Source organism: Prunus mume, linkage group LG1, assembly GCF_029339155.1.
Source record: "Prunus mume cultivar Tortuosa linkage group LG1, ASM2933915v1, whole genome shotgun sequence".
In the NCBI taxonomy this organism is placed as follows: Eukaryota; Viridiplantae; Streptophyta; class Magnoliopsida; order Rosales; family Rosaceae; genus Prunus; species Prunus mume.
Window position 1 is genome coordinate 11,125,856 of NC_142698.1, and position 24,041 is coordinate 11,149,896.

Sequence of the window (24,041 nt, forward strand, 5' to 3'; positions counted from 1 at the left end):
GCCAAGCCCTTACACTTTTATCTCGATCCATCCATTTTTCAAAGGCTGGATTCACATGATTGGTGATTTTACCATTGTCATCAGACAGAAAAGCAGGTAGACAGATGTCCGTTCCATCAACCAAATCTTCTACTCTATATTTCTTGAGAACTTGTAAAAATAACACTAAAAACATAAACACCAACCTCAACCTCCCCCATCCACCTATCTCTGTTTTTCTCTTCAATTCAAATAGCAAAAGTTTCCCACAACCAAAAACTAAAATCCGATTAGCACCAGAAAATGATGTATAAAACTCGACGGTCATTTTCACCTTTTTTTTAATTTATTTTTTTTATTGGTCAGAACCTGGATATTTCATTGAAGAAACCAGGGCAAAGGGCCAAGGCTCATGCAAGAAGAACATATACAGAAGTCCAATAGAAAACAAACAAGAGGACAACAGAATAATGCTACATAAAGAAAAGAAACAGACTCCAACTAGCTCAGAGGGGAGCTAAACGACACAGATGCATCAGCAAGAGAAAATGCGTCAAAATTGCTCACAGAGCCACCATAATTTAGGCATCCCTCGTGGACAAGGTAACCCATCCTAGTTCAAAATGTGCATTAGAAAGGACGGGGGCCATTGGAGATATTCCATTTAAACTTTTCTCCATGCCATTGCCCTTGATATAGCTTATTTATATATATTTTATCTGTTTACATGGAAACCATCTTCCCTAAGACAGATTCCTTTTCCATTTGGTTCAAAGGCTTTAGAAAACACTTCCACTAAAATTCCCATCACTTGCCTTCGCAGAAAACGAATTTGCGGCAACTTCTGGTGACAAACTAGAACGTACAACAGCTGATAGTTTGCTGAAGAAAAGTCAAACTTCTGGTGTTTTCATAATAGACACTAATGTAACCCGAACAATTCTAATAGCTACTGCACCATAACAGAAGAAGCCCAACTTTCTCATAAATCAACAACCAAAAGGAAAAAAAAAGGGTTTATTTAAGAAGCACAATAGCACTAATCCTAAGTTGACTTTGGTAAAAACTGATTACACTTGGCGCATAAAATAAAAGGGCCATCTCAGCATATGTGCTTAACCATGTATAACAAACACAGTTGTAAAACTAACTTACAAAACTAACAACCTAGCCATTGTTTTGTAGCATCCACATTTTCTGGTGAAGCCTCATGTGATACTACATCAGTTTATACTTTTAATGATTTTAGCTTTTGAGAAAGAGATATTAGGCCCATGTAATTCATCCATGGAGGGAGGATCAGTACTCACCTCAACTGAAATGAGAATGAGAAGCATCGACAAGTTTCTCCAGGGCCATCCAGAGTGCCCGAGAGGAAGAAGCCCCAACTGTATATGATAATAAATCTTCAGAGATTCTTGATTTCAGCCAAACCATTACACTTTGATCTCGGTCCATCCATTTTTCAAAAGCTGGATTCACATGATTGGAGATTTTACCATTTTTATCCAGCAGAAAAGCAGGTGGACAGATCTCAGTCCCATCAACCAAACCTTGTACACTATATTTCTTGAGAACTGGAAGAAATAGCCATTTCCACTGAGTGAAATTAGTGTGGGTTAGCTTCATCGGAATCATACTGCTAATGTTCTCAACAGTAATCTGTTGGACAGTGATCAGATGTTGAATGGGAATTTCTACTGGAGGTGTTTGTTCATCTGACACTGAAAAGAAATGGAAGAAAGTTCAAGAAAAACGTTTATGCAGAATTTTTGATAACCGATAAAATACAGGAAAGAGTGAGAAGGTTCAAGAATGTGAGCCATATGGCTCCAGCTCAGATACCACGCTGAGTTATAGACGGAATTTGATAAAAATTGATTTCCATTCACTTAACAATAAGTACATTTCTCTCAATTTAAAAAAAAGAAAAAGAAAACTAAAAACCTGCCAAGTCATTGATTGTACATTACCCTTCCCGTAGCCGTTGATTTGTAAGGTACACATAATCACATTAGACTTAATGTGATCCTTTTTCATTACTTCAGAAAATTTTCCAAAGAGTACACTCGTCTTGTTGTCCAAAAGAATCACCGAGTGTGACAGAAGAAAAAGGTAAAAGAGACACATCTTTTTGCAAAGGAGTTGGACTGGTTGAAAACCATATGTTTGGGTTCCAACACTCAAACAAACTATTCAAGACCAAAAGCATCCGAGCATTGAGTTACCAATACCAGTCCCAGTCAAAGAACTAAAAAAATGTAAAGAACTGTGCATGAACTTTTATCTATTGTTTCTATCCCAATATATTCCATACCATAATGGGTTTAATGTGAATGTGCTTAAAGTTGTTTACATATGCAATCAAAGCATGAAAATATGTCGAGGACAATGGAAAAAGTATTGCAGAGATGTTAGTGTGAACCAACATCTCTGTTTTTGTGTTTACTATTAGATTGAATTTCTTTTATCTAATTTTACTGTGTCAGTGAGGAGATAAAAATGAACAAATAATTTCATAGCATGAAGAATGTATTGCTGTGCGAAAGCTTACCATTAATGTTGGAGAAGAACGGTAGCAGACTCTCAACATATTCAATCACGTTATCCACAAGGGGAGACCCCTCAAGCCTATACAGCTCACTGCAAACCACATCCTTTTCAAATTCGTCTTCTTTCTCTATGCGGTCACAAACCTTGGCTTTTCCCTTTATTGGGTTACAAAACTTGTCTTCCTTTTCATCAAACCATGTCAACTCCGTCTCCATGTTACGACTTTGCATCACAACTGCACCACTTTCCCTAAAGAAGATAGGCCTGGAAGGCCACATCTGCTCTGGGTGACCTGAGACCTTAAGCTTAAAAAGCTTAGTCCAAGATTCACGCACATTATATTCTCTCATGACCCAGACTTCAATGTGGTGAAGCTCAGGGTTCCTATTACTCATTAAACAGTGAGGATCGGTCTTCCTATGAGTCGTTACACACAGGCATCCTTCTAAAAGAACCCCTACTTGTCCGAACGTGACATTATCTTCGTTTAAAATAGGCAATGCCACTTCCCGGAACTCATCCTTGGCCAAATCAAAAGCAAGGATAGCTTGTCTGAATGGCTCAAACAAGCAGTGCTGCCAATGGAGTGCCTCATTTGAAAGAACCCCATTGGACCAATTAGATAACTTGGGGGCTGTAATCCTTTCCCAAGAGTTGGCTCTCAAAGAGAAGACCTTAACAGGGTCCCTGTCCGTTGGATCAATCAAACGAGCTGCCGCAACAACTTTGTAGTCATCAGTGGCCGCCACATAACCAAAACCATAATTATAAACATTGCTAACACTTTTTGATGCAAATCCAGGGTTAGGCAATTTCAGGAAGAACCCAGTTGATGGGTTCCAGATATAATAGCTTTCATGAAAATCAAGAGCTACACATACCAAGCCATTGCACGAGCCCAGTAATACCAGACGACTGCTGATTTCTTGAATGGGCAGGACAGCTCTCTGACCGCAGAATTGTCATAAAACGACGCCGTCTCCTTCAAGTTCAAGGATTGGAGATGATAGTCGGTGGAGACGAGGAGTCTGGGACGGAGGGTTTGCCTCTCAGACGCTACCTTGAACTGGGATTTAGCGAATTCAGGGTCGGTGACTATGGAACGCCACCGTTTTGAGACGCAGCTGAACCGGATCAGGGATTTGACTGGCAACCTGGAGAGAATATGCACGATGATGTCTTGGGGTAAGTGGTTATTCGACTCTTTCTCCAACTTCTTCTTCTTCTTCGCCATCGGCATTTCAGATTTTGGCGCTGAAAACCTCAATTTGAAGAAGTTGGATGACTGATGATGAAGAGTGTTTAGTATTAAAATTGCTTCAAATCAGATACGGGATTTTGCACCAAATCTGAAATAGATGCAAAATTCAAATTGCACAATCCAAACATGGAATAAAGTCTGTCACAATTAATTTGGCATTTATGGGTTGATTTCCATTTTTGAAATTTTCCTTAAAAAAATGCATAAAAATGGTAGACAAAATGTTTGCTGATTAAGCGAAGGGTGTTTTAGTCCGTTAACAAATAATTATTGAAAAAATGGGTTAAAGGCTTCAATTTTCAGTGAAAAGTCGAAGTCTCTTATTATAAGAGCATGTCCAACCCAAAAGGTTAAAGCTAAGAGCATTTCTTGCAGTTTACTCCTTGCCATGGCAAGAGGAACTCTAGTACTATTCACGTGAATAGTGGCTGCTAAACAAAAAATATATTTCAATGATTGTCATTTGGGCAAATACTATTCATTTTTTTATTTTTCTCACAAATTTTTTTTTTTTAACTTAAACAATTAATTTGGATAATATTTTCGGATAAGATTTTTGGGCTCCTACGTGACAATACTATTCATATCGGATAAGATTTTATTTTATTAGTTGTATTGGTTGGTATTTATAGAAAAAAAAAGGTGTGGGGATTTGGTGTTAAAAGTGAAGAGTATTGGTTGATAGTTATAGACACTGGCGGACCCATAATTTTTTTAGCGGAGGTGCAATATTAGCTAAGTATGAAAAATGGTTTTTCGGAATAATCATTTTCTCAAGATAATTTTTTGCGGCTTTTATTCCTTATACATTAAATAAGAAAACTTGATTTTATGGGATTTTAATATGAAGTATATATCGACTTAATGAGCCATCATTTTTAGTCGTATTTTGCACTAAAATCGATTTTTCATATTTTGATTTGGTTAGAATTTGATTTTCTAGTATTTTTATTTGAATCCAAATGGGGGTACTTCCTTATTTGCATTGTAAACTTAAGTAAATGGAGTAATATAAAAATAAATGAAAGTAAAAGGACAAAGACATTTACTTAAATGTTGAAAATGAAAATAAGGTATAGAAAAAAAAAAGTAATTTTTTTTTTTTTTTCAATTTTTTGCAGAAAAATTGATTGCCGTTTGATTGAAGAAAAATTCAAATCGGAGAGCCAGACGCCAACACGTGGAGCTAGTCGTTGGCGACTCAGTGCAAGGTTGACGCCAACAATGACATCACCGACCCTCGGACTCACTGGGGCCAAACTCCACCTCGGGCCAGCCATCCGTGGCCCTACCTCTGCCTGGCTGCCTTTTGTTCTTTGGAAAGGCTTTTTCTCCCAAACCCCAGAGTCAACCTTAGCTGGACTTACTCCAAGGCTAAGGCAAAGGCAAGGCAATTATTCACGTGAATAGTGGCAACCTTGCTTTTTTGATTCCACCCCAAAAGGTTAAGGCAAGGAAAAAAAAAAAAAGAATATGCAACAAAATATAAACTTGTTATGTATTTATAGGAAAAGTGAATAAAATTGTTATATATTTATAGGGAAAACATCCATAAATTTTGGGTTTTTTATTTTAATTTTAAAAAATTGAATATTTTTCCATTTTTTCAAATTTTTCAAATTTTTTTGGCGTCATGATGTCGGTGCCTTGGTTGAAGCCAGCAGGATCATCTTTGGGCTTGCTCGGGTTGCTTGGTTCGCTTGGAGGTTCAAACCCCTGCAAAGGTGCCTCTTGCCTTGGCAAAAGGGCCTGCGCTGGACATGCTCTAAGCAAGCAAAGCAACCGCCAAAAAGTCTAAGTAATTTTGAATTTTCTTAATATTTTCTTTGGAGAACCTTATTTAATGAAAATGTTAATTTCTTAATATTTTATTTAATAAATGGTATTTTTTGACATTTTAAATTTTTTACTATTCTCTACCTCTGCCTTTATATATAGACTAGCCTTTTTCGTGCCTGTGAGAGGCTTTATTTATTTATTTATTTTAAATTTAAATTTATTTTAGAATTAAAAAATATAATGGGTAGTTGTGTTCTATAAAAATAGGATCCATTATCTGATTTTTTTTTATTTTTAATTTTTTTAAATATGAAAAGTGTGAATTTACCATATTATCCTTTATTTAATTAATAATTTCAATTCTTAATTTTTGTATTAACCAATGACATTTTCTAGTATTTTGAATGTTTCATCATTCTCTACCTCTTGCTTTATATATATAGATTAAAGAAAATAGTAAATGTAATTCATCCAAAGAAGAAGAATACGCACCTTTACCAAAGTGACAATGAGAAGCATGGAAAAATAATTTCTCTAGGATCATCCATAGTGCATGAGAGGATGAAGCCCCAACTGTATATGGCAATAAATCTTCAGAGATTCTTGAATTAAGCCAAACCATTACACTTTGATCTCGATCCATCCATTTTTCAAAGGTTATATTTACATGATTGATGATTTTTCCATTTTCATCAAACATAAAAGAAGGTAGACATATCTCTGTCCCATCAACCAAACCTTCTACTTCATAATTTTAACAACTTGAAGAAATAGCAATTTCCATGTAATGTAATTAGTGTCAGTGAGTTTCAATGGAACCATACTACTGATGTCTTGAACAGTGATCTATTAGACAATGATCAGATGTGAAGCAGCAATTGATGTTGCTAGTGCTTGTTGATCTGCCATTTTAAAGAAATGGAAGAAAGTTTAAGAAAGGGTTTACACATACTCTTTGGTAAGAAGATATAAGGAAGGGTGAGAAGTGAAAGAAGTTGATGTTCCACCCCGAAAACTATAATTGCCAATTGGCGAGTAGCACAACCTTTTATAAGCCTATGCTAGGTTTTTAATTTTTGTTGACGCAGAAAAATGGTTCAGCACTTTCCACGCAACTTAGTGATGTTAGGCCTTCGGTATACTTTAGGCCTTGGTAGGGCGTGCGATTTGCAAGATAGCAAACGCTCGGTAAGACCTAGGGCACCAGTGTGGTATCGGCCGAAGGCTCTCCGATGCTTAAGTAAGTATGGATTTAGTAAAGTTGAACTACAGATCAATCGGCAGTATGCCGTAAGTTCTGATTACCTTCATTCTGGGGAATTGTGCTTCCTTTATAGACCTTGGGAGGTGTGCATGTTGTGTAGATTTTCGATGTGGGATTGTGGACATCAATTGTGAGCTTGCCACGTGTCCTAGAGAAGGAGGTTGCCCTAATTGTTGAATCGGTAAACTGGGTGCCGAAGGCTACCATGACCCATTTCGTCTACGTGCCCAGCTTCTCATTGGCTGTTCATTTTGGTATAAACAATTTTCCTTCTTGAATTAGAGAAATAATTTGATATGCATATGAAACTACGAAACCAATCATCTTAGTTTTTGTGTTTACTATTGTGTTGAAGTTTTTGTGGATTAGCATATCACAATAAACATATAATTTTCAGATGCATGAAGGACGCATTGGCTTGCTAAAGCTTACCGCAAATGTTGGGCAAGAATGGTAGCATACTCTCAACATATGCGATCATGTCGTCTCCAAAGTCATGCCCCTCAAGCATATCTTGCCTAATACAAACTGCACCCTTGTCAAACTCTCTTCATTTTTATCAAACCATATCAATTCCATATTATTGGGATTACAATAATGCATCACAATAGTACTACCTTCCCTAAATAAGATAGGCAAGGAACCCCGTGGAGGCCTGGCACTGGAAACCCTAAACCTAAAAAGCATAGTCTAAGATTCACACACATCATATTCTCTCATGACCCAGATTTCAATACATTGAAAATCAGGCTCCTCATCACCCCATGCACACAAAAATCCTTCTAAAAGAGCCTATACTTTTATGAGACTTATCCTATCTTCTTCAAAATTAGGCAACATTACTTCTTGGAACTCTTCCTTTGCCAAATCAAAAGCAATTACAACTTGTGTGTAACAGTATGGTCCAAGCAATGTGTGTAACCAATGCAGTGCCTCATTTGAAAGAGCGCTCTGATTCGACTCACTGGATAATATGAGAGCTTGAACCTTTTTCTAGGAGTTAGCTCTCAAGGAGAAGACCTCAACATGTTCTCTATCACTTATGTCATTTGGACCATTCAATTGAGCGGCCAAAACAACTTTGTAGTCATTAGTGGCTGATACATAACCAAACCCATAGTTGTAAAGCCCTTTAATATCTTTCAAAATCTGGGTCAGATAATTTATGCAAGAATCCAATGGATGGGTTCCAAATGTAAAAGTATTCATGAAAATCAAGAGCTACACATATCAAACCATTGCACAAGCCCAATACATTGACAGTACGGTCAGGTTGCTTGAATGGGAAGTTGAGATTTTTGGCCAAAGAATTATCTCTAACTGTAGACGACGACAATTCCAAAGTGTACGGATCGAAGATCAGAGGCAGTGGAGATGAGGAGTCTGGGACTCAATGTTTGTTTCTTAGAAGCTTCTTTGAAGTGAGATTTAGCAAACTTCGGTTGTACAACAAAGAACGCCAGTGTTTTGAGACACAACTGAATCTAATCAAATATTTGACTGGCAACTTGGAGAGGGTTTGTTCTATGATCTCATAAGGTAAGTGGTTCTTCAACTTCTTACTTTCTATTGGCAACGATTTTGAGTTGTCGGCAATGGAATCCTAAATTTGGTAAAGTTGAGATCAGAAAGTCCCAATTTCACACCTGGGATCGGCTCCACCGTAGCACGATATTGTCCACTTTGGGTCCCCCTCTCTGCCCTCACGGTTTTGTTTCTGGGAGCTCACAAGCAACTTTTCAGTGGGTCACTCATTCTAGAATTGCTCTAGCATCAACTCGTTTAACTTCGAAGTTCCCATGACTCCAAAGCTAGTGAGCTCCCAAAAAGTCCTCGTGCTAAATGAAAGGCGGACATGTGCATATAAGGCACATCACCCCCTCTCCGTTGGTCGATATGAGGATGTTACAATCCACCCCTCTTAAGGGCCTAACGTCCTCGTTGACACACTAGCACCACACGATAGAGTGGCTCTGATACAAATTTTCACATCTCAGGATCGGTTCCTCCGTAGCACGATATTATCCGCTTTTGGCCTCCCTATTTTCCCTCACGATTTTGTTTCTTGGAGCTCACGAACAACTTCCCAGTGGGTCACCCATTATGGAATTACTCTAGCCACAACTCGCTTAAATTCGAAGATCCCATGACTCCGAAGCCAGTAAACTCCCAAAAGGCTTCGTGCTAAATGGAGGCGGGCATGTGCATATAAGGCACATCACCCCCTCTCTGTTGGTCAATGTGGGATGTTGCACCCAGCACTGGAGACAACTGTTGAGGAGTGTCCCTAGTATTAATTAAGCATGCAATTAATGAACAACCATTTGTAGTGCATGTGGATGGGCTCGGTTTGGTTAAATGGAACAACTAGTCGGAACTGTGCACTAAACCCATGACGTTATACGTACAAAATCTTGAAATTGTCGTCGAAGTGTCACTTCAGTCAATCAATTTTGTTTTCTAGTGAGACTAGCAACTATGACCAAATCTAGTGAGGATGACGGTGAACGATAAGATCTAGTAAGGGATAGTAAGATCTGGTCAGGGATGGTGAGATCTGGTGAGAGATGACGAGATCTAGTGAGGGACAACAAGATCTAGCCAGAGACATCGAGATCTAGCAAGGGACAGTGAGATCTAGCGAGGGTCGTCAAGATTTAGTGAGAGACGACAAGATCTAGTGAGGACAAAGAGATCTAAAAAAGGACGATAAGATTTATTGAGATTTAACAATGGACAATGAGATCTAGCTAGGGATAGCGAGATCTAGCAAGGGACGACCAGTCTAGCAAGGGACGACAAGATATGATCAACAAGATCTAGTGAGGAACAATGAGATCTAGCAAGATCTAGGAAGGGACAACAAGATCTAGCAAGGGATGTCAATATTTAGCGAGAGACGACGAGATCTAGTGAGGAGTGAAGATCGAGATCTAGCAAGGGATGTCGCGACGATAGTGAGATTTAAGATCGAAGATCTAACAATAGACAGTGAGATCTAGCGAAGGACCACTAGTCTAGCAAAGGACGACAAGATATAAACAACAAGATCTATTGAGAGATAACGAGATCTGACGAGATCTAGCAAGGGACAAACAAGATCTAGCGAGAGACCAACGAGAGCTAGCGAAGGACATCAAGATCTAGCATGGGATCACAAGATCTAGTGAGAACGACAAATCTATGACAAGGTGTTGTGAGATTTAATTGATAAGAGAGAAAGAAGAGAAGAATACATTGAGAGAGAGAGAGAGAGAGAGAGACAAAGACAGAGACAGAGACAGAGACAAAGAAAAGAGATAGAGGCGCTACGAGAGAGAAGAAGGCATAAGAGGTTACAGTTATGAGAGGAAAAGGAAAAAAGAGGTTGGGGCTATGAGAGAGAAGAGAGTGAGAAAGAAGAAAAGGTTGTGGCTGAGAGAGAGAGAGAGAGAGAGAGAGAGAGAGAGAGAGAGAGAGAAGCATAGGTTGTAGTTACCAGAGAGAAAAAGGCTAGGTTTTTTTAATCTGATGTGGTGGGTAATGTAGGGAGAATTATAATAAGATTTAAGCCCATCTAATACGATAAAGCCATGTGGAAAAGGTAAGTTTTGAAAAAGAAAAAAAGTAAAAGCAGCCGGTTTGGTTTGATTGAGCCAACAAATATAAATTTTAATACATCGAATTGATTCAACCAATCCATTTCAATTAAGCACTGAATTTTTAAAAAGAAAAAGGAAATCAAACATATTCAGTTCGACATATGTGATTGGTTTTTCAATGTTAATCTCAAGCGTTAGTTGTTTGACTCACGAGTACACACCATTTAAAGTTCTCTTTTTTAGTTGTTCTGTTCACACTTCCTTATTTTCAAAATTCCACTCCACATTCAGATTCTTTCCCCAAAATCCGAACTTTACCTTTTAAAATTTATTTCCAAATTAGACTTCTAAAATCCATAATTTCATGAATTTCTTTAATAATGCTTTTGGATGAGGGCAATAAACTTGGGATTTTGATAAAAGTCAAAATTTCTAAATTGACATAAACCAAATCCCATGTTTGGATTTTTTTTTTTTTTTTTAAAAAAAAACTCTAGAAATTTCATGTGGGAAAAAACATGGAATTTGGATGTCATAAACCATGACTTTAAATTCTATCTAAATAGTGGTCATTTCTATAATTCCAAAATTATAAACGTTAAATTTTGTATTTAAATCCGTTAGCCAAACAGGAAACTTTACAAGTGCTACTAAACGAACCTTAAAATTAACTGAGTACACCTTACTAGCAAAGTATTTATCAATTCCTCAAAACTTTTGAATTTCCTCATCCAAAGAAAAGTCACATTTGCTAAAACAAGTGCTACTAAATGAACCTTAAAATTAATTGAGTACACCATACTAGCAAAGTATTTATTGAATTACTAATTAATCCTAATATAAAATGACCAAAAATGGATATATTGAATTGTGAAACAAATAGAATTTTAATAAGTACACCACACTTACCATATTCAACTCTAATCAAACGTAGAGAAGTTTTTGTATTGCTTGGTGCCCACAACGAATAACACATCGAGCATTGGCTGAGGCGCAAGGAAAGTTCACAGCAATACAGTAGCAATGTAGGCATTTTCATTAAAGCACTCGTCAATTTTGTTTCCATTTCTAGCTTGAACAACAAGGGCATCAATTAAACACTTATCCATTGCAAGTGACCAAACAACGTTCCTTCTTTTGTGCTTCAAATCACTTCTCTGTCTATGGAGGTCATAATGATCCATTATCCATAAAAAAGAAAAAACCCATACAATTTTGATAAGATGATAGAACATATTTGGAGGGCGACAAGTTCAATCCAAAAATAAGAAATAAAGAAAGAAAATCATAAGAATACAAGAATCAAGCTTTGAATTGAAGGAGCTAGCAAATCTATTCCCACAACAACTCACAAAATTAAAGATTTTGATGCAAACCCAAAATCTGAAAAGGGAGCACGAATTCATATAAAAAGAAAAACCTGATTTAGGATTGGTATTAAGGTGTTGTGTGATAGAGTGTATTAGGGTGTACTAGTGTATCACGGGTATTTTTTATAGTTAAATATGGTGTAGTTAGTTAATTTTATATTTTGATTAAAATCTTAAGGTGTACTTAGATCATATGGTGTATTCAATTAATTTTAGGATTCGTTTAGCAACACTCATGAATTTTTGATAAAATGAATGATTTTTGGAGTAGGAAACTTGGGTTAAATAATTGGCCAATTCAGTAGATCGGTCGCTTTGCACCTGAATTCCATCCCATCACATACATTAGAGTACTTTATAATATCGAGTTGTCCAAAAAATAAAAAGAAAAGAAAAGAATACACCTCTATACCTAAACTAGACTCGCAAAGGATTCAATAGTGTAATAGTTTTACGGAGTAATTGTTCATTTGCATGGGTCAATCCAGTAGTTCGTATTGTATAAATTAATAGTGAGTTTAGTATTCTATCTCTAAATAGGAAAGGTTCAAAAAGAAAAGAAAAAAAAAAACTAGATTCCAAGATGCTAATTAAATACCCCAAAAGTTTCTAGCTCATTTCGGAATGCGTTAAAATCCAAATTGAGTACACTCCATAGAATTGAAGACTCTCTCCAGAACCCATCCGCCTTTATTTGAATTTTACAACGGCACACCATTTGATTTTTTAAAAAGACATAATGAGTTCGGGCCGGAGCAGCCGGAAGAAGAAGGATGCAGCAGTTGCTGCCAATAAAAGACCGCCAGCAGCAGCGTCTCTTCCGCAAAGGCAAACGCAGAGGCGACGGCAATCGGCTAAGGAATCAGAAATACAAGACATAGAAGACTTGTTCTTCAGCGAAGAGGAGACCCAGAGAATTAGGAAGGCTCTGTTGGAATGGTACGGCCTCAACCGCAGAGAGCTCCCTGGAGAGAGGCAGAGGAGGACGTGGAGCGAAGAGCCTACAGAGTGTGGGTCTCGGAGGTGATGCTGCAACAGACGAGGGTTCAGACTGTTGTTCAGTACTTTCATCGTTGGATGAGCAAATGGCCCACCATTCACCACCTCGCCCAGGCTTCTCTTGAGGTCTCTACCTTCACATTTCACTTTCTGATTAACCTTATTCGAATCTTTTGCTTTCACATTCACATTTGAAATGAAGAAGTCCCAAAGGGAACTGCTTAAGCTTCTTTTGTGAGAAGCAATTTTATTAGAAGCAAGTTGAAATTTTTACTAAAATTCCAAGTGCTTATTGGAAAAAGCACCTATCTTTTTTCCTCCATAGAAAAAGCACCTATCTTCAGTAAGCGCTTTTATGACCCAATAGCGCTTTGAAGTTTTTGTGCGAAACGCTTTGAGAAAGTAACACTTGCAGTCTTTTGCAGGAGGTGAATGAATTGTGGGCGGGTTTGGGCTACTACCGACGGGCGCGATTTCTTTTGGAGGTGCTTTCTGCTCATAGGCTATAGAAAAATCCTTTTACTTGGTGTATCATATTTATTAGTCATTGTGCTGCTTCATGACCAATTGATTTGGAAACAAACGAACCTTGATGTTTATCCATCTATAATCTGATTGAAACACTTTGATGATCTTTCGTCACACTTGTAATGACTATGAGTTGTGAACTTATAATGATTCTGAGACTGCCTTCTATGCAGGATGATTCTGTCTTCATCTTGTATCTTCTAGTTTTACAATGAAGGCCTTTGGACCTTTTCTTGTTCGAATTTTTTTGCTGTTCTCAATTATCTCATTTGAGAATAATGTATCTCATCTTATAACGAAAAACGAACAAATTTGAAAATAACAAGCAATTATTCTTTCTGAATAGAAAACATGCCCTTGTTTCAATCTCTTTGTTCAATTGTTAGGGAGCTAGGATGATTGTTGCAGAAGAAGTTCAATTTCCCAAAACAGTTTCTCAACTGCGAAAAGTTCGGGGAATCGGAGACTATACAGCTGGAGCAATAGCCTCAATCGCATTTAAAGAGGTGAGTAACTTCTGTGATATGTCTGACTCAGAGAGAAAGTTTCTATGATATTTGTTTAATCAAGAAACAGCATTTTATAAGAGTTATTATATCAGGTGGTTCCTGTGGTTGATGGAAATGTAGTAAGGGTGATTGCTAGACTAAAGGCTGTTTCTGCCAATCCAAAAGACTCTTCGACTGTCAAGAAATTTTGGTGAGCTTTTCTTTTATAGAATAACTGTTTGTTCTTTTATAGGATTTGAACTTAATTCCTCTTTTAAATAGGAAGAAACTTTTGGTCATCATTTCTTTTCCATCGAGTAAAATATATGTTCTCTGCTTAAAGTATGGTTTATCCTTTTCTGTACAATTCTTAACAGATCATGAAGGTTTTCAGTAGTGTTGATTTAGACATGTATTCATGCTGCTTGCATTATGCCGTTAAATCTCCTTTCATTTTATTCTAATTGTAATATAATTTAAGAAACACATTTTCTTCTTCCATTTGTTAATGATATAAAGTGTAAGCGAATAATGTCAATCAATGTTCCTTTTAAACTTTTCCCAAACTTAGGTGTGGCAACAAATTCGACATGTTTGAGTCACACCTCAAGTTGGTATGGTTCAAATTGATGTGTTTGAAATTCAGAAAATGATGCCATGGGGAATGTGTGTGTATATATTCAAAATTTGCCAATCATCACTTTCTGATTTTCACATGTATGTGAACAGGAAACTAGCAGCTCAGTTAGTTGACCCTTTCCAACCTGGGGACTTCAATCAGGCTCTCATGGAGCTTGGTGCAACTGTATGTACCCCATTGAGTCCAAGTTGTCATTCATGTCCTGTATCAGTCCAATGTTGTGCACTATCAATCTCTAGAGCTGATAGTTCAGTGCTGGTTACAGATTATCCAGTTAAGGTCGTAAAGGCCAAACAGAGACATGATTTTTCTGCTGTATGTGTTGTGCAAATATTAAGAGATGAGGAACTGTCAGAGGGACACAGAACCAACAATGGGTTTCTTCTTGTAAAACGGCCTGATGAAGGGTTGCTTGCTGGCCTCTGGGAGTTCCCGTCTGTCTTGCTGGCTGGAGAAGCTGACTTGGTCACTAGGCGAAAGGCAATTGACCAATATTTGAATAAACATTTTAGACTTAACCCCAGAAACACCTGTGACATAGTTTCCAGGGAATATGTTGGAGAAAATATCCATGTTTTCACTCACATTCGTCTCAAGATGTATGTGGAATTGTTGGTGTTACATCTAAAAGGTTTGATCTATGTCTCTATCTCTTCCCACATGTTGGTAAATTCAATGAATCAGAGAAGTATTTGAGAGGATGCTTGAGGTCAAAGCTGCTGCACACTTGTTTATTAATTCATTAATCTTAAATCACTGGAACCAAAGAATTAAGATTCATCAGAGTAATATTTTGTTAGTTATAGTAGTACAACCTTGCTTCTGGGGATATTCTTATCATAGTTTACTTTTCATTGTTATGAAGGTGGGATGAAGGACCTGGTTAGCAAGCAGGGCAAAGAAACTGTGCCCTGGAAATGTGTGGACGCCGAGGTCCTTTCAAGCATGGGATTGACATCTGGTGTAAGAAAGGTGATGTCATACTTCCACAAGTCAAAGGTCCATTGTACAATTTTTTTGGGCCATTGTTCATTTCTTAGTTTGGATGATAAAAATCATGTTTATTCCCCCTTTTGAAATATTTTTTATACTAAAGAAGTGATTCTATCAGACATATATGGCTCCATTTTGCTTATTTGATTTTGTTTACATTGTCAATTGAATTTTGTCAAAATCGACTTCAGGAAGATAAACACGGTGGCCCTTAGCTCTAAGTAAAAACTTGAATGTCCAACTAATCTTATATTAGCACCAAAAGAATATGATGAAACAGTTGTTGTTATTTCTTCTAGTACGGACCTTTTTGTGTTAATTATAAAAATCTTTTTACATACTCTCTGGTTGTATTAATTGAATTCCGGTGCAGGTTTACACTATGGTTCAAAAATTTAAGCGAGAAACGGTTGCCCTATGATCCTGCCTTGGAAAGCATGAAATGAAAACATGTAAAGCGTCTTGAACGAAATAGAATATTCCTGGAGTAGGACTGCACTGTTGTGTTTGGACATGCATAACTGAGAAAGAGATCAAGCAGAAGACAAACCCAGAAAGCCAACCAGAGGAGATTTCAATTTCTATGTGTCAATTATCGCTTGTTTTGTAGGTAGGTGCTTTCCAAGCACAGAACAGATTATAATCTGTTTTAATTTTACGTGTTGTGATATATAAGCCACAGTTAGTGCTTCAATGCCTTTCTAACTTTTACCTATCTGCATATAATTCTTCAATTAAGGATGAGCAGATGAAAGTGTGGATATCTTTTATTTTAGTAACATGAGATAATTAATAGCTATCCATAACTGAAGATGATTATTCCTTGGCTTTTTTGTTGTTGTTGTTGTTGTTGGAGCAGATGCTCTATAATGATTATTCCTTGCCTGATAATAAACTTGTGACTGCATGGAAATAGTAGAAAGATTAGAAAATCCAGAAAAATACAAGGTAAACCAGAAATGAAAGTGTTCAACCCATTCAGGATCACAAAGGTAAAACCATCCAGAACATTAGGTTGTATATGTATTTGTCACATTTTATGTCTCTAACTAACTATTTCTGAAGAGGGTAAATAAATTTTGAACCATATTCAAAATGGATTCATACCTTCCTTCCTCATTGTAATACATCTACTCAGACCGGACTTTCTAGTCTGCAGTAACCTCGAATAAACTAAGGCATCGAATTCATCGTAGGAAAAAAAAAGGACAACAAATTTTTTGTACATGCTAAGTACCAATTGATAACTCTGAGATCCAAAGTCACGACCCTAATAACCAGAGGAAAAGTGGGCCAAACTCTCCCCTCCTTCAAGTGCAATTGGGTTCGATTCACGTGGGAGAATCTTGAGAATCCCCCTTCACCCTCCCTAGCAAATGACAAAAAAACAACCAGAGGACTCGAACATGATACAAAGTTTTGGCAATTGACTCAATCTAGACTTCTATACAGAGATGAAGATTTCGAACAAAATTAATACAGAAAATGAAGAGTCAAAGACCGATTCAAAACTTATACATGTTTGAGATCCAAGCGCATCTGCAAATTCAGTTTTGCTCTTTAAAATACAAGAACAATTTTACCTATACTAAAGTTTACGGGACATGACAGTTAAAGCAGAGCCAAATGAGGAGTAAGACCACAGAGCTCAGTCCTCGTCATCTTTCTCTTTAGTCTGATTTTAGCACACACAATTAGGCATGACCAAATCAAAGTGTAGTAATGCCCTTAATTTTGAATTAGGTGAGATAATATAAGGTAAAAAATTGACAAAACAATCATGTATATTTTAATAGCATCTAACATGGCTGCAGAGGTGGACTACCAACTCATTAAACTATATCAGTTATTTAGGAGATAGCTCTGGGCACAAGCAGGCAAGGCGCTGCCTAGGGCCCCCAATTTGTATAATACCCTATATATATATATATCTATATTATTTTTTAAAACTATAATATATAAATATTATGTTAGGTCCAAACCAATTATGGTGTATTTACTAATCAGGAATTGAATTCCACTTATGGAGAATTCCTGCTTTTACTTCACATCAATGAATTAAAAATTAAATATGGCCCATTAAAACTAGGAATTGAATTCGATTTTGGAGGAATTCAATTCTTGATGGGAGGTGGTATTCTAATTCCTGTAGAAGTTACTAACCCATTAGGAATTCATTTTTTTTTTACCCATTATATCCTTACACAATTTTAAAATTCCAAATTTGCCATTTACTTTAACCCAACAATGAGGACATTTTAGTAATTAGCACCACTTACTCCAATTCCATATGGTTTAGTAAACAACTTCAATAGGAATACGGAATCTAACTCTCCTTAATCCATATGATTTAGTAAACAACTTCAATATGAATCCAAATCTAATTCTCCTCAATCCAACTCCTCCTCAATTCAATTCATCCTCAATTCAATTCCTTCTAATTCAATTATGGATTAGTAAACATGCTATTATTGTAAATGTAAAAAAAAACTTACCTAATCATTCAATTCAAAACAAAAAAGAGGAAACTCAATAAAGGCCCGCTCATTGTAAAAACAAAAAACTTGCCCAATTACTCAATTCAAAATTAAAAAGAGGAAACTCAATAAAGACCCAATTATTTTTTAAACTTATAGCTTAAATCAATTAACCTAGTTGAATCAATTAGGAATTGAAAAAGACATGATAGAAAAACTTGATTATGTAAAGTTAATTGATAAATTTGAATCGAAAATACAAGACAAGTTATATTTAAGTGATGTTTTGATGTGTTTTTTTAAAGTTGTTATGTAAATTACATATTGATTGTTTCTTTTATGTTACAATTGTGAATTTGAGTTCATATAATGTTTTTTTAACTTACCGAAGAGAAAAAAAAATCACATAAATATATATATAAAATAGAAAGCCTCACTTAAGATGTTCACCTAGGGCCTCCAAAACGTAGAACCGCCATTGGTTTCCTATTATTTTCATTAATTAGAAAAATTAACCATAATGTTAGCCTCCCCCAATTCCCTCTCTCCCTCCTTCCTCTCCTCTTCCCATTGCCAGCCAGCGCTCCACTGGATCTCTACCACTATCCATTCCCTCCTCCTTGGTTTTGTGGTTAATTATAGCCATAGTCTGACCTTAAAAAGATATGGTTGAAGCCATAATTAAAATTATTTAATATTTTATTTTATTTTATGCATTACTCCTTTACGCCTCATGATGGATGGACATCATCATATAGGTCATACTCTAAAAAGATATGGTAAGCATAGCATTACTCTTTACATGTGGATGAAATTTAGGTCAAAATACATCGTAAAAATTCAACTAACCAACTAGCAAGTGGTCCAGCGACACTTCTCATCTCAATATTAGAAGAGCACCAAACTACCCCATTTTCTCCAAAGTGATCCAACGAAAAGATCAATGAATGTATCCTCGTCTTATGACGTGAAGCACCTAGCTGCCTAGAAACCAGGCATCTGGCAACAAAACTAATTTGTTCCATAAGCCCAACAAAAACGGCCTAAGGTTCATAACAACCACGTTGGGTTTTTAGTTCTTTTCCCTGCCGTTCCAGCCACCACAATCATCCACCCACCCACAATAGAGTTTCATCATATCCAACATTAATCTCACAACCCCATTTTAGCGTATACCGGTCACCCCAAACCACAACTTTGTCATTTTTATCATTAAACTTGTCTTCTTTTTTCTCAATCCTTATCAACTCCATGTCCCTGGACCTATATTTTCTCACCACAACGCTACCACTTTCTGATATAAAGACCGTTCTTAAACCCCTAGGGCGCTCTGGGCCGAAAATCTTGAACTTAAAGAGCTTAGTCCATGATTCAAGCACGCCATATTCTGTCATGACCCAGAAATCAATAGAGTCACAATCACAAGACTTGTGTTGTAATGCACACAGGCATCCTTCAAGAAGCCCTAGATATTGGATAGGCATATCGTCAAGTTCCCAAGTAACAGGCAGAGGCACCTTCCGAGACTCCTCCTTGGCCAAATCAAAAGCAAACATATATAGTTGGTGACTCGGGAGCCAATGTAGTGCCTCATTTAAAAGAGTCCCATTAACAGTTTGCATGTCTATGGACTGATCATCAGGGCCTTTCATCCTCTTCCAAACGTTGGCTCTCAATGAGAAGATCGCAACCTCCCCCAAATCAGTGGCTACCGCAAGTTTGTAGTCGTCAATAGCCGATACGTACCCGAAACCATAATAACAATTATGCAGAATAGGCATTTCAGTTCTTGGCCACAAACCAAAGGAACCTTTGTTAGATAATGTCTTGGACAATCCGGTTGATGGGTTCCAGATATAAAACTTTTCGTGAACACCAATCGCACATACCAAGCCGTTGCACGAGCCCAGTATCTTGGCACCATCGTCCAGCTTAAATGGGCTGACGAGCTTCCTCACTGAATTTTTGTCTCCAAACGACGGCGCTTCCAAGTCTAAGGATTCAAGTTGAGAGTCAGTTGAGAGGAGGAGTCTGCGGTTGATGGTTTTCTGCTTGGACGCTAATTTAAAATGGGATTGCGCGAATTCTGGGTCAGAGATTACTAAAGAACGCCACCGTTTCGAAACGCAACTGAATCGGATTAAAGATTTCACCGGCAGCCTCAAGAGAACATGCACAATAATATCATCAGGGAGGGTAGTATTCGCCATTGCCGGTTGCTTACTCTTTTTTATTAGCTTTTGTTGGAAGGAACCCTGGATTTATAGATATCTATTTGGTGGATTTTGATAAGAACTTTGCCTCTATAGATCGGGAAATAGAAATATAATCTCCTGATTAAGAAATATGTAGGATGCGAAAAAAAAAAAAAAGAAACTAGGTCAGACAAAGAATTCCATGTGCCTTTAGGATTAGTGGGAGTTTGTCCGTATATATGAAGCTTCTCTATTTCACTTCATATATGTACCCTAATCTTTCTGAATTATTTTGCAGTAGTGTTAGCAACCTTCTCTTTTGGACCTTCTCTCTTCTTTTCATGATAAGTGTCAATTTCCTTACACTTAAAACAATGTCATTAATGCATCGTACAAACTAGTTTTTGTTTTCCAAATTTATCCTTATTAAATGTATTAATTTTTTTAATAACAAGCTAATTTTTTTTACAACTTTCTTACCACCTTGTTAAAAAAATTAAATAAGAAAATAAAAACTGAAGTTTTTTTTTTTTCCCAAAGAGAACGTGTGTTTTGTTAAAAATAAAATAAAGATGATAACATCTTGAAACAAACTTTATTTTAAATATATATATGACGTTATTTATTTATTTATTATTATTTAATTTTTAATAATGTGCGAAAGAAGTTGTAACAAAATTTGAATAAATTGAAGGAAATATAAAAGCCAATACATTTTAAAAGGGCAAACTTGGAAAACTAAAACTAACTTGTGTGATACATTAATGACATTGTTTTAAGTGTAAGAAAAATGACACTTGTTATGAGGAGAAGGAGAAGGTCCAAAAGAGAAGGTTAGCTAGCATTCCTCTTTTTTGCAATATGGTTTCAGTTGTCAAAATTTATGTTAATTGCTTACGTGGTTGGCTTGGGTCCCACCTATTTGCTTATTTTGTTGTGAGTTGAAGGGTATTTTTGGACAATTGGTGCCTTCCTGCTCAAACTTGATAAAAATGTGTCATAGTTTTTTTAACAAAAGTACTTGGGAAAGACGCCAATTGCTCGAAAATACCTTTCAACTGACATCGAAAGAAGCAAAATGTGAGACCCATGCTTGCCACATAGACAATTAAAGGAGATTTTTACGGCCGAAACTATATTGCAAAAAATTAAAAAGATTAGGGTACATGATTGTTAAAATTGAGAGTGCATGAACAAACATGCCTTAAGGGTGAGAATTCAAGGTACTAAATTGAAATTAACCCTAAAAATAAAGCCACTCACATAGCATGTTACGAATATACAAGACCAAATAATGCAATATTAAACTTATTAAAAAACAAAAAGAGGAGGAAGCATTAAACTTTAACATTTAAACCTTTATAGAAGAACATTTACTCATGCATCCAAAGTCTTCTCCCCTTCCTCAATATTGCATGTATATATTTAAAAAAAAAAAAAAAAATTTGGGTTTTGTCTCACTTGTATAAATCTAGGCTTTGTCTCTCTTGGTACTAGAGAGAGAAAGAGAGACTGAGACTGAGAGTTACGATGGGTCAATAGGCATGGGACGGGGGAGGTTGGTAGGTACGGTCGTGCGATGACTGGCATAAGGGTAGCAATTGTCGTGGATGTTCCGGATGGGGATAGGGAATTGAGGTTTGGGGTGCGTTGGTGAGAGCAATTGGTGGTTTATGGGGGTTATGGTTTAGTTTTTTTTATTTTAATTTTAATTTTATACTTTTTAAAGAAAATTCATTTTTTAATTAATTTTTTTATGCCACATCAGCATAAAAATGGAATTTACATTTGCCACATCAGCATTTAACGAATCTACTAACAAATTGGATAATGGTTAGTCTCTTTTGAAAGGTACTGTGAAGTTTGTGTACTGGTCAAACGAGTCAATAAACATTGGGGTATGAGTTTGTAATTGCCCCCATAGTTTGGGGAGTTTATTGTAGTTAATCCTTAGTTTGATAAGTGGTGTCAAAACACACAAACTCACCAAATTGACCATAATCAACAATCATCTTAGCATCAGTCCAAAATATATTCGTAATTTGCTCATCACAATCTAATTGCACAGCGTAAAAAAATGAGAGGTTTTCCAATGCTTGATTCTGAAAATATTTTAGTAAGCTTCATGCTTCTCCATATGCCAATTTTCTTTACCTCTTGGTGCGATTGTATTTTTTTATTATCTTGTTTGATATATCCAAGAGACTCTCTTCCACCAACTTGCCTACCCATTAATTTGTATGCCTGCCTAAGAGGAGTTCTAGATTCTTATACCAAATCCACTTCAGTAGCTTGTGAAGCGGATATTCTTCTCTGAGACGGCATCATATGAATGCATTCCTATCTTACAGGAGGATGATTGTGGTTTTCCATAAAATGGCTAATTTACCATTACATTTGTTCTACTTAATGGTCTATGTTTCTGTTCGAGAATTTTTAGTGAAATAATCTCACGTATCTTTTGGTCGAAAACCCTCCTTGGAACAAACAAATATTCTTGAAGTTTTATTTGACCAGCGTGCTTATTCCTGTTTTGTGCATCTCTTCTAATACTAAACCCGGCTCTTCGGCCATACTCATTGTAAAACTCATATGCAGCTTGTTCTCCATACCATCTCTTGGCCTATAATCTAAATCATCTTCACCAATAATCATTGCATCAATTGAATTATTCATTCTCAATCTATAAACAAACACAATAATGTTAATATATAATACAATGATTATAGTCAAATTTAGAACCGAGTAGATGGCAGCAAAAGCATTGAAGCCCAACCCAAAAGCCATAAACACACAGAAAATAAATAATAATAAAAAGAAAGATATAGAACGTACAACTCACAAATATTACTCAAAACAACTTCGTAACCACCACCAATTAGTGTCCGTTCAGAAAGAGGGTGAAGAAGCTGAAGCAAATGAAACGAAGAAAACAAAAGATGAGTAAACTAGTAGGAAAATGGGAGACATCCAGTAAAAAAAAACTATACAATTGCAGAGACTTTTTAGAAGAAGAAGAGAGAAGAGATAAAATACATGTACAATAGGGTGGAGAAGCTGAGAGAAAGAAGTTTCAACAAAAAAAAAATAAATACTGAAGAAGAATAGTAGAACTGTAGGAAAGGGAGAGGAGAGATGATGTGATGTAGAAAAAAGTTTAACGATGTTAAGTTTCCTTTAGGCATCTCTGGAGAGTTGGAATTTTTTTTTTTTTTTTCTGATGAAAATGTTCTAGCATTTTTTTGATGAAAATGGATTAAACAAGTACAAAAGCCACACTTTGTCCTAGAGGATTAGACGAGCACATCTGCATATACGGGCTTATAGTTGTCAAACTAACTATGTAGTCATTATCAATTAATTGGATTTTGATCCGAATCCGATCTGAATCCTGTGTAATTAGTAGGAGATGTATTAGACTTCTCAATCCGATAGTCTGATTACATGTATATCAATCAGATAGCTCTCTTCATCTATATATGTTGGGCTTCTAGTCTTTTTCCCTGCAGTTCAAGCCCGCCATAATCATTGACTCACAATAGAGTCTCATCGTATTCAATCAAGTCACAAATCTGATGACACCCATTTACTGTATATCGGCCATCCCAAACCACTACCTCGTCATTTTTATCATCAAGCTTCTTTTCCTTTTTCCCAATCCTTATCCACTCCATGTCTGTGGACGAACATTTGACAGCCACAGCGGTACCATTTTCAGTCACAAACATCAGACTTGCACCGTGATACACACAAGCATCCTCAAGAAGCCCTGATGGAAATTCATATCGTCAAATTCACTAATTACAGGCAGAGGCACCTTCCGGAACTCCTTCTTCGCCAAATCAAAATCAAAGATAGCTTGTTCTGTATCTCGTTGGGGTTTGGAGAGCCAATGTAGTTCTTCATTTAAAAGAACCCCATGATGAGACTGCAT

General features: G+C 36.6%; 3 protein-coding genes and 1 pseudogene across 3 annotated transcripts; 1 reads left to right on the top strand and 3 right to left on the bottom strand.

Moving 5' to 3' along the window:
- Positions 1 to 939: 939 nt before the first annotated feature.
- Positions 940 to 3,909, bottom strand: LOC103334832 (F-box/kelch-repeat protein At3g23880-like). Its single transcript, XM_008237809.2, is given in 3 exon segments — positions 940 to 1,703; positions 2,534 to 3,457; positions 3,460 to 3,909. Coding segments are annotated over 3 exon segments (1,650 nt in total). The 5' UTR covers positions 3,773 to 3,909; the 3' UTR covers positions 940 to 1,290.
- A 2,256-nt stretch (positions 3,910 to 6,165) lies between these two features.
- On the bottom strand, positions 6,166 to 9,447 carry LOC148921015 (F-box/kelch-repeat protein At3g23880-like; annotated as a pseudogene).
- Positions 9,448 to 12,398: 2,951 nt separating this feature from the next.
- On the top strand, positions 12,399 to 16,234 carry LOC103334825 (HhH-GPD base excision DNA repair family protein). The gene is given in 8 exon segments (XM_008237797.3): positions 12,399 to 12,752; positions 12,755 to 12,912; positions 13,212 to 13,271; positions 13,701 to 13,820; positions 13,916 to 14,013; positions 14,532 to 15,073; positions 15,308 to 15,414; positions 15,809 to 16,234. Coding segments are annotated over 8 exon segments (1,359 nt in total). The 5' UTR covers positions 12,399 to 12,526; the 3' UTR covers positions 15,857 to 16,234.
- A 2,784-nt stretch (positions 16,235 to 19,018) lies between these two features.
- LOC103334881 (F-box/kelch-repeat protein At3g06240-like) lies at positions 19,019 to 20,122 on the bottom strand. The gene has a single exon (XM_008237872.2). The coding sequence runs from the start codon at positions 20,120 to 20,122 to the stop codon at positions 19,019 to 19,021; it is 1,104 nt and encodes a 367-aa protein (XP_008236094.2).
- Between the last annotated feature and the right edge of the window lie 3,919 nt (positions 20,123 to 24,041).

Coding starts and splice junctions, on each gene's coding strand:
- LOC103334881 (XM_008237872.2), bottom strand. CDS start 20,122: ATGGCGAATACTACCCTCCCTGATGATATTATTGTGCATGTTCTCTTG.